The sequence below is a fragment of the Portunus trituberculatus genome, chromosome 48 (genome assembly GCF_017591435.1).
Source record: "Portunus trituberculatus isolate SZX2019 chromosome 48, ASM1759143v1, whole genome shotgun sequence".
Classification (NCBI taxonomy): domain Eukaryota; kingdom Metazoa; phylum Arthropoda; class Malacostraca; order Decapoda; family Portunidae; genus Portunus; species Portunus trituberculatus.
This window is the reverse complement of record NC_059302.1, coordinates 20,986,541-20,998,422: the sequence shown is the minus strand read 5'-3', so window position 1 is coordinate 20,998,422 and position 11,882 is coordinate 20,986,541. Positions and strand designations below refer to the sequence as shown.

Below are 11,882 nucleotides of genomic sequence, written 5' to 3'. Positions count from 1 at the left end.
AGAGAGAGAGAGAGAGAGAGAGAGAGAGAGAGAGAGAGAGAGAGAGAGAGAGAGAGAGAGAGAGAGAGAGAGAGAGAGAGAGAGAGAGAGAGAGAGAGAGAGAGAGAGAGAGAGAGAGAGAGAGAGAGAATAAGAGGCAAATTTTTGTCTTTTTAAGTTACAGAAATGTTTCACTCTAGTACAATAATGCCAAAGACTTGTGTGGGATAATAGGAGAAAAATGATGCAACAGTGAAAAGTTGTATGTGAATATAAAGATCTTACATTCATTCATATAAACGTTTTTTTATGACTTTTTTTTTCTCCATTAAATTTCATGAACTGTGTAGATTTGATATTTTACTATTGACCTATTTTTTCGACCTAAAGTACGAGTATTTTTTGTGTCTCTGGTACCATCAACTGAGTCTGTCTCGCATTTAGTAACAAGGAAAAATATCAGTACACTAAGAACTGATCATCGGGGAAGGGTTTGTTCCTGGTGAGTTATATGTCCGTATTTAGAAACGCTTTGTTCTTTTACAACGACTGTTTTCCAGGGCCACAGAGATGATTGGCAGGGTTTTCAAGAGTGTTTCTCCAGTTAATAATGTGAAGTCTTGTAATTTTGCCTCTAGAACCGTAAAAACACTTTGAAAACGCGTGTACATTTAAATAAAACCTTTTAAAATAATCATTATATATGCACACATTGTAGCGTTTTAGTGTCTGTGTGTGTGTGTGTGTGTGTGTGTGTGTGTGTGTGTGTGTGTGTGTGTGTGTGTGTGTGTGTGTATGTGTGTGTGTGTGTGTGTACGGTGTTGCCCTTACAAGATGAAGGTTATATATACAAAGTCCCAAATAAGCACCAAACACGATTCTATCCGTTGTAAGACAATTCTCCGTAAAGTGTTCATCCCTTGAAGTGACTCATCATGAACAACGTGAACAGCAAATCATTAAAAACTCGAAAAAAAGAGAGAAAAATAAATAAGATAATGTGCATTCTTACTAAAACTCATATATTATAGTGGCCATCTAATTATCCATACCTCTCTCTCTCTCTCTCTCTCTCTCTCTCTCTTTGTACCGACATACTCACTCCCACGCAAGCAGAGTATGAGGAGCCGTCACGTGTACCATGAAACAGGGCTTGGCGAGCGGCTGTGGTTCACGTGGCTGTGGGCTGGAGGTCTTTCGTTCCGCGCCATAGCCAAGCGAGCTGGCCGGAGTCCCACCACGGTCAGACGGTGGGTCAAGTACCTTGTGAAGGAGGAGCATCGCGCACGCACTGAGACGAGACTGTTGAGTGATCAGCGTCCCTCCGCATTGTCTCATTACATAAGCATGAGTAACTATCTTCAGAGACGCTTGCTGTACTGGCTCTACGTGGACAACACCTTCCCTGTGTGTGATCCTCTCCTGCCTTACCGCAGCCGACTCGAGGACAAGAACCTGTTGACGAGTAGTATGAACGCTTACTATCTGGGAAGACACTGTAAAGCCTCGTCAGCGCTGCAGTGATGTGCGGTAAACAGGTACATCGTTGTAGTGTCTGGAAACTGTGTAATTGTTAATGTAAACGTGATTTGTGGGAGTCTGTTTCGTCCACTTTTGCATGAGGTGCCAAATACATTTTTATACATATTTTACAACGTAATTCTAAGAAAAAGTGGATGTTTTATGTCACTTGTTACTTATTTATCAGTCTATTTATCATTATTATTATTATTATTATTATTATTATTATTATTATTATTATTATTATTATTATTGTTATTATCATTATTATTATTATTGTTGTTATTATTATTATTATTACTATTATTATTATTATTATTATCATTATTATTATTATTATTATTATTATTATTATTATTATTATTATTATTATTATTATTATTATATTATTATTATTATTATTATTTTTATCATCATTATTATTATTACTGCTACTATTATCTGTAATAAAAGATGCTCTCTTGTACAACTCATGACTCCTTTTTAACAACCGGAGCACTGACGGTCACCACCAGAGCGGGAGTCCACACACTGCTGCCTGCAGGACTGACATATCTTACGTTGGGTGAGGTCCCGCCAATCCAGTGTGCTGAGGCACATTCCTGCCATTCCTGCCCTGCTGTGGCTTTTCTTAAACCACAATCCTACATGATTAATTTCTTCCGTCTCAGTCAATTCGGTCGCAACACTGTAATTAATTTTATAATTATGCATTATCATATGTACGTGTATTGTGATGATTCAGTTAATTATGTAGCAAACAATGATAATAGTAGATGTAAATAAATAATGGTCTTATTTCTCCTTTATGTCTTCACTAATCATCAAAATAGAAAGATATCACTCTTACTTTATTATGGTGAAACTGTTCTTATTACATCAGCACATCTCCACGATGGATGTGTAGTTACAGAAAGATAAAAGAAAAAAAGAAAAATAGTGAATATCATTTAACATAACATTAATATATTTGCTTCTTAGAATACAAGCCTGTGATCGCCGTAACGGCCAGGCAAGGCAAGGCTGGACTGCTCATCTGCAAGGTCCAACAAAATTGGCTTCCTTCGTAATGATTGATAACACGCCTCTGTTCAAATAAGCACCAAAGATATGCATTATTGTCATGAAACTTCTTTAATATATTCATCTTTCCTCTCCTCAGATTGTTGCTGGAAATGGCTGTCAGTGTCTTGGTCCTTCTCCTTCTGTTAGTGGTGGTGGTGGCGGCGGCGGAGGCTGCGGCGATCAACGTGATGAATGCATCGCCGTCACCTCTTGGCTGGGAGGAGGACGTAGTGGTCGGGGCGAAACATGTGCTGGAACATTACCTGGCGGGGTGTCACGTGATCATTGCAGCTTCACCCTTCTCACCTGCTCTTGCTTCGCTCCTCAAGTTAGTCACGATAACGCGGCGTTTGATATTGCAAATACTTGCATAAAATAAAGTAAGTGCTTTAAAAAAAAAAAAAACGTTCCAAGAGTGACGTGAGGAGATATTCGGGAGTGAAGTTTGAGAGACGAATGGCAACAGGTCAGCCTGGTAACTGTTGCAGTGAACATCCTGAATCCTTGAATCCAGTGATCATATCGTGCAGGAAAAGTATACTGATGGTTTTTATTCATTATTTCCTACAATGCAAGTTCACTATACTCTATATAACTAGAAAATGCTATGCAGTAGACAGACAGACATACAGACAGACAGAGAGAGAGAGAGAGAGAGAGAGAGAGAGAGAGAGAGAGAGAGAGAGAGAGAGAGAGAGAGAGAGAGAGAGAGAGAGAGAGAGAGAGAGAGAGAGAGAGAGAGAGAATCAGTCTTATAAGCAGAAACGTCGGTATCAACATTTCTGTCCATCATCCAGCGAAGTGTCGGCGGTGAGTGTGTCTGTTACACTGGTGGATATCACTCTGTGCATGGATCTGGCACCGCGCCACGTGTGGAAGAAAGAGACGAGCGTTGATTACTGGCAGCGGGTGTGGGGCAGTGGGATTGAAGCCACGTGCGGGGCGCTCGTCTTAGACCACACGGCCTCGGACACTGCATCAGCCACATCGTGAGTCAATTAACCAGTAAGCTAATTACAATCACCGACTAAAGATAATTAGAATCCAGTCTCGATCACTTAGTTCATCAGAAAAGTGGCAGATTGAATTTGATTGACAAGAGTAGCGTTTTGTATATATTATGGAATAATAATGATCATCATAATTATTCCAATATGTAAATTAAGAGAAAGAAGGGCAGTAGTTTTATAACAGATGAAAACTGTGTACCATTCAAGGTTACAATACACTTGAGTGTAAAACCTAACACTATGTATCAGTTCCCAGAGACATTACAGACCAACATGACATTGTGGTGGTGATTCATCTTTCTATGCATATTTTTTAACATCTGGCAGAAAATAAATTGTTTTAGTTATAATCTTTGTTTTCTGCATTCCATTTCCAAGAGAAAACGAAAAAACTTATTTCGGAATATCAGGTCTCTTCAACTGAACCACTCTTCAATCTCTCATTACTCTGCATAGACTCCTGACGTGCTCGGACCTTTGGCAGCAACCACAGACGCGAGTACTGATCATGGGCAGGAGGGAAGATGTCAAAGTACTGCTGGGCTACGAGGGGCTGCGCAACACCCGCCATGCCCTCTACCTCACGCCTCACCATCCCGCACGACATCACCAGTCTGGGGCAGGTAGCGCCACTGCCAGTGATAGTTGCACTCGAGATGTTTTCATGAATAACGAAAGTAGAATGTAGCGTGGATCATTACCTATGGCTGACAAACACACACACACACACACACACACACACACACACACACACACACACACACACACACACACACACACACAGTTGAATATATTCTTAAATTGCAGCCAAGCGTGGTGTTATAGACATGTACAGTAGATGCCTTTACTGTGGCGCTGGTGGAGCTAAGCCACAGCTGATACAACGCTGGAATTTGTCAGATCTGCCTCAGGAATTAACGCTATTTCCAGGTGACAAACTCTCTCTCTCTCTCTCTCTCTCTCTCTCTCTCTCTCTCTCTCTCTCTCTCTCTCTCTCTCTCTCTCTCTCTCTCTCTCTATATATATCTCTATCTATATATATATATATATATATATATATATATATATATATATATATATATATATATATATATATATATATATATATATATATATATATATATATATATATATATATATATATATATATATATATATATATATATATATATATATATATATATATATATATATATATATATATATATATATATATATATATATATATATATATATATATATATATATATATATATATATATATATATATATATATATATATATATATATATATATATATATATATATATATATATATATATATATATATATATATATATATATATATATATATATATATATATATATATATATATATATATATATATATATATATATATATATATATATATATATATATATATATATATATATATATATATATATATATATATATATATATATATATATATATATATATATATATATATATATATATATATATATATATATATATATATATATATATATATATATATATATATATATATATATATATATATATATATATATATATATATATATATATATATATATATATATATATATATATATATATATATATATATATATATATATATATATATATATATATATATATATATATATATATATATATATATATATATATATATATATATATATATATATATATATATATATATATATATATATATATATATATATATATATATATATATATATATATATATATATATATATATATATATATATATATATATATATATATATATATATATATATATATATATATATATATATATATATATATATATATATATATATATATATATATATATATATATATATATATATATATATATATATATATATATATATATATATATATATATATATATATATATATATATATATATATATATATATATATATATATATATATATATATATATATATATATATATATATATATATATATATATATATATATATATATATATATATATATATATATATATATATATATATATATATATATATATATATATATATATATATATATATATATATATATATATATATATATATATATATATATATATATATATATATATATATATATATATATATATATATATATATATATATATATATATATATATATATATATATATATATATATATATATATATATATATATATATATATATATATATATATATATATATATATATATATATATATATATATATATATATATATATATATATATATATATATATATATATATATATATATATATATATATATATATATATATATATATATATATATATATATATATATATATATATATATATATATATATATATATATATATATATATATATATATATATATATATATATATATATATATATATATATATATATATATATATATATATATATATATATATATATATATATATATATATATATATATATATATATATATATATATATATATATATATATATATATATATATATATATATATATATATATATATATATATATATATATATATATATATATATATATATATATATATATATATATATATATATATATATATATATATATATATATATATATATATATATATATATATATATATATATATATATATATATATATATATATATATATATATATATATATATATATATATATATATATATATATATATATATATATATATATATATATATATATATATATATATATATATATATATATATATATATATATATATATATATATATATATATATATATATATATATATATATATATATATATATATATATATATATATATATATATATATATATATATATATATATATATATATATATATATATATATATATATATATATATATATATATATATATATATATATATATATATATATATATATATAGATATATATATATATATATATATATATATATATATATATATATATATATATATATATATATATATATATATATATATATAACTTTTGTTGTAAATTTTCAAAATTCCAGATATTTAAGACATTAATGACAACAGTAATTCTTTTACTCTTCACTGAATATTCATTATACATTTTACCTTATCATCGCTTCGTCAGAGCAGCACGAAGCCTTCACGGGAAGCAAGCTGAGGGTGGTAGCCAAGAACTACTTCCCTTACTTCAGTTACGACCCGCTGAGTGACACGCCAGGCACTCTGGTGACGCCCAAAGACTCTCTGTGTGCCCGCATGATTGCAGCCCTCGCCGCTGCTTATAACTTCACGTAACTCAGTTCATTATTACCGAGAGAGAGAGAGAGAGAGAGAGAGAGAGAGAGAGAGAGAGAGAGAGAGAGAGAGAGAGAGAGAGAGAGGAAAGAGAGAAAGAGACGCATCCGATACATTACTTCCTAACACTAATTACGAGGTTAACTACAAAATAAATTGTAAAACCGATTATTTCAAAGCTAAACAGGCCAATTGGATTTTACCGGGTATAAGATGAGGGAGCCAGACTTCCTTACACTAATTACGAGGTCAGCTAATAAAAAACTGAAGAACCAATTGTTTCAAAGCTAAACGGACCAATCAACTTTTTTCCAGTTACGAGGTGAGGGAGCCAGAGGACGGCCAGTGGGGTCTTCTCACCAGTAGCGGTAACTGGACGGGTTTGGTGGGCACGCTGCAGCACGAGAACGCTGACTTCTCCGTTGACATCACCGTGACGCGCGACAGGTCCAAGGTGGTGGACTTCACGGCGCTCTACATTGAGGAACCTGTTGTCATTCTCTCCCCGAAACCAAGACCTCTCCCCGAGTATTTGTCGCTTGTCAGGCCGCTGGAAGGTGTGTGTGTGTGTGTGTGTGTGTGTGTGTGTGTGTGTGAAAAGTATTTATTTCCCCGACACACACACACACACACACACACACACACACACACACACACACACAGTGTGTTAGAACGCTGGCTTCACAAGCCAGATGACCGGGGTTCGATTCCCCGGCCGGGTGGAGATATTTGGGTGTGTCTCCTTTCACGTGTAGCCCCTGTTCACCTAGCAGTGAGTAGGTACGGGATGTAAATCGAGGAGTTGTGACCTTGTTGTCCCGGTGTGTGGTGTGTGCCTGGTCTCAGACCTATCCCAAGATCGGAAATAATGAGCTCTGAGCTCGTTCCGTAGGGTAACGTCTGGCTGTCTCGTCAGAGACTGCAGCAGATCAAACAGTGAATTACACACACACACACACACACACTCGGTAGCTCAGTGGTTAGAGCGCTGGCTTCACAAGCCAGAGGACCGGGGTTCGATTCCCCGGCCGGGTGGAGATATTTGGGTGTGTCTCCTTTCACGTGTAGCCACTGTTCACCTAGCAGTGAGTAGGTACGGGATGTAAATCGAGGAGTTGTGACCTTGTTGTCCCGGTGTGTGGTGTGTGCCTGGACTCAGGCCTATCCGAAGATCGGAAATAATGAGCTCTGAGCTCGTTCCGTAGGGTAACGTCTGGCTGTCTCGTCAGAGACTGCAGCAGATCAAACAGATCAAACACACACACACACACACACACACACACACACACACACACACACCGAAGAGAACTAAATTCTAGTGTCTTGTTTATTTATTGTCATTATAATTATTTACTTTATTTTTTTCTATCCTTGCGTTTCCTCTCTGGGAATCGGGAGGGTCTGGTGTCAGCCTTACCTATCATAAATAACTCCATGTCAAAGAGTAAGCATTCCACTCGGTTTATGATTGCAGAGTTATAACAGTTCCAAATCTGGGTCATCTATTTCAAAACACCCGCTCACAGCCAACGTCTGGGCTGGCGTGGTGCTGAGCGTCATCGCGTGGGGCACGACGCTGTGGTTCATGCAGAAATGCTGGCATTGGATTTCTGGTGGACGCAGGCTGGGTTTCTCCTCGTCCATATTCTACGGGTGGGCGGTGCTGCTGGAGGACCATCCCTACCACCCGCCTGTCAACACCTCCAGCCAGGTGAGCACACAGCCCTTCTTTGATGTACCTTCCACACGCACCCAACTAAATATGTATCTATATTGTGGTTGCATAGAAAACGGAAACTATTTTTGTCCTTTTTGTAGTGTGTGTGTGTGTGTGTGTGTGTGTGTGTGTGTGTGTGTGTGTGTTTCACTGTTTGATCTGCTGCAGTCTCTGACGAGACAGCCAGACGTTACCCTACGGAACGAGCTCAGAGCTCATTATTTCCGATCTTCGGATAGGCCTGAGACCAGGCACACGCCACACACCGGGACAACAAGGTCACAACTCCTCGATTTACATCCCGTACCTACTCACTGCTAGGTGAACAGGGGCTACACGTGAAAGGAGACACACCCAAATATCTCCACCCGGCCGGGGAATCGAACCCCCGGCTTGTGAAGCCAGCGCTCTAACCACTGAGCTACCGGGCGCGTGTGTGTGTGTGTGTGTGTGTGTGTGTGTGTGTGTGTGTGTGTGTGTGCAAATGTCAAGCTGATTATTTCATGCCTCTGAGTTTACTTTACTTCCGAGTACCAGTGAGAACAAGGCGACCAACAGACCCAAAATAATAACAGGAAGACCTAAACTCTGGTCTGTGCATGGAAAAGAAATGCCACTCCGGATTCACAGTGAGCGGTACCTCACCCCTACTCGACAATTCAGGTTCTGGTGGGCGTGTGGCTCATCGTGGGATTCATCGTGACCACAGGCTACAGGTCCTCGCTCATCTCTCATCTGGTGGTGCAGGGGAAGTCAGCGGTCATCAATAGCATGGAGGAGCTGGTGGACATGAGGGAGACTGACGGATGGCGGTGGGGGACGCGGAGGATGACTGGGGTGCTCAAGACATTCCTTAGTTCCAGTTCAGACCCAGCCATGATCCAGGTCTATAAACACATGGAGGTGAGACTTCTGCTGTTATCCATTGCGTTTGCTTCTCGTTGTCTTAAATTTTCACATCATTGATACGTGTGTCTAATAAAAAATAGTTGATTGTAAGTTTGCAAATACTGATGAAGGCTTGAAAACGATCTAGCGTTATTTTTTTATCTGTATTCTTCTCGTCGTGTTGCGTTTGTACGCCACTGGTATGCATATCAAGTAAAAAGGTAATTGTAAGACTGCAGATATTGGTGAAGGGATGAAACGAGTCGTTGACGGAGGGTTCTCCTACATCTACAACTACTACTACAGCAAGTCCCTGGTGGCCACTCGCTACACTGACGCTACTGGCTATACGCCCGTCCACATCAGCACGTCTCAGTACTCACTCTTCTCAGGGAACGGCTGGGCGTTTAGGTAAGATATTAGTCCTCTTCCCTTGATACTGGAGAAATTAGTATACGAGTACTTATTAGACGATACATTTTCCCGATGGTTTTTCTTTACAAGTGTCGCATATATAAAAGCTCCAATAAATCTATAAAAAAATAAATAAAATGAAATAAAGTAAAATAATGCTATGAAAGTAATAAGGGTTTTCCATGCTCTCTGTGTATGATGTGGAAGTTTACAATAGATGTATGTGGTCAGCTAATACTAAATTCCCCACGCAGTCATCTAAACTGTCTTCTCTTTTCTTCTGCTCTTCTGATCCTGTTAACTGCATGCCTCCCTTCCTCCTGCGGTCTCGCTGCACAAGGCTTTCTTCTTCCTCTCATTCCTATTCTGTCCAGTTCTCTAATGCAAGAGTTAACCAGTACTCTCAATCATTCATACCTACCTCTGGTAAACTCTGGAACTCCCAGCCCGCTTCTGTATTTCCAACTTCCTATGACTTGACTTAATTTAAGATGGAGGTTTCAATACATTTATCCCTGTCTTCTGGCTAACTCTTTCGGGACTGCAAGGGGATTGGCGACTGAGTGAGCCTTTTTTATATTTCTTTGTTGTCCTTGGCCAGTCTTTTCCTCTTACTTAAAAAAAACTTCAATCTTCCTTCTCCCATTCCATCTAACCTATCTCCTCTCGAATTCCCTACGGTCATCTAACATTCCGGCTTTCTCCTTCGCACTGCCTCCATACAGACGCGGCGCTCCCTTCCACTCTCGCTTCAACAAGGCAATTCTGAAGTTCTTGGATGCTGGTCTGGTCACCTTCTGGATGGACGACGTCATCAACAACTACGTGAGGAGGGAGAGGCGGAGGAGAGCAGAGGAAACGGGAGGACAAGTCACTATCATTGCGGTAATCGATAATCCTTTTAACATAATTTTTTGACAGCCTCTTGTTTGTTTTTACTGTGGCTTTCTTCATTTTCGGTCTGTTTGCTATTCAATTATTACCGTTTGGCTTCCTGGTTACTGAAAAGGAGGAGGAGGAGGAGGAGGAAAGGAAGAATAATAATATTTGGACCACAGAAAGACACACCATTAGAAATCAACAGCAAGACCAACAACAATAACCAACAACAACAATAACAACAGCATTGATAATAGTGATAACAATAGCCAGTAGCAGTAACAGTAGTAGTAATAGTAGTAGTAGCAGTAATGCTGTTGCTACTACTACTGCTACTACTACTACTACTACTACTACTACTACTACTACTACTACTACTACTACTACTTCTACTACTACTACTACTACTCCTACTAATACTACTCTCAATAACAATGAAAATAACAGTAAAAGAAATAGTAATAATAAAGCTCAAATATTCCTGAGATTACAATTAATTTCTCCAATCTGCACAGGTGGGTGACGAGGAAATAGTGTTGGGATTACGTCACATGCAGGGCACCTTCTACACACTACTGTTGGGCCACTCCCTCGCCTCCATCGCCTTCGTTACTGAGTACCTCTATCAAATACACTGACCGTCAGGCTTATTGAAGAAGATGGAGAGGAAGATTATGATGATGGTGATGGTGATGGTGACGGTGATGGTGATACGTTGATCATCAAAGAAGCAAAAAACATAATAACAATAATCTGGTCTACTCAATCCCGATATCCTTGAACGTGAACAGAAAATTTTTATTTCCCAGGTGGCTTCATACTTGTGCGCCTTTATTTTCTTCTCTCTTTTTTTTTTTCAATGAGGTGGAGTCCTTTACAATTTCAAACACACACACACACACACACACACAGTCATCCCTACTCCCCCCCCCTCTCTCTCTCTCTCTCTCTCTCTCTCTCTCTCTCTCTTTCTGGTACGATAACTTGCACACCCAAACGAGCAGCATAAAAGCTCCCACACACCCCAGAGTGATGGC

At 35.9% G+C, this 11,882-nt stretch overlaps 1 protein-coding gene across 1 annotated transcript in view; it reads left to right on the top strand.

Annotated features, from left to right (window-relative positions):
* The window catches only part of LOC123498457 (probable glutamate receptor), a 13,476-nt gene extending 1,879 nt beyond the window's left edge, over positions 1-11,597 (top strand). The window contains exons 3-13 of the mRNA XM_045245561.1: positions 2,663-2,893; positions 3,363-3,554; positions 4,032-4,198; positions 4,383-4,505; positions 6,778-6,943; positions 7,263-7,504; positions 8,474-8,658; positions 9,328-9,567; positions 9,785-9,963; positions 10,692-10,851; positions 11,361-11,597. Of these exons, the coding sequence (XP_045101496.1) occupies positions 2,663-2,893; positions 3,363-3,554; positions 4,032-4,198; positions 4,383-4,505; positions 6,778-6,943; positions 7,263-7,504; positions 8,474-8,658; positions 9,328-9,567; positions 9,785-9,963; positions 10,692-10,851; positions 11,361-11,483 (2,008 nt within the window). The 3' untranslated portion in view covers positions 11,484-11,597. The remainder of the gene's footprint in view (positions 1-2,662; positions 2,894-3,362; positions 3,555-4,031; positions 4,199-4,382; positions 4,506-6,777; positions 6,944-7,262; positions 7,505-8,473; positions 8,659-9,327; positions 9,568-9,784; positions 9,964-10,691; positions 10,852-11,360) is intronic.
* The last annotated feature ends 285 nt before the right edge of the window (positions 11,598-11,882 follow it).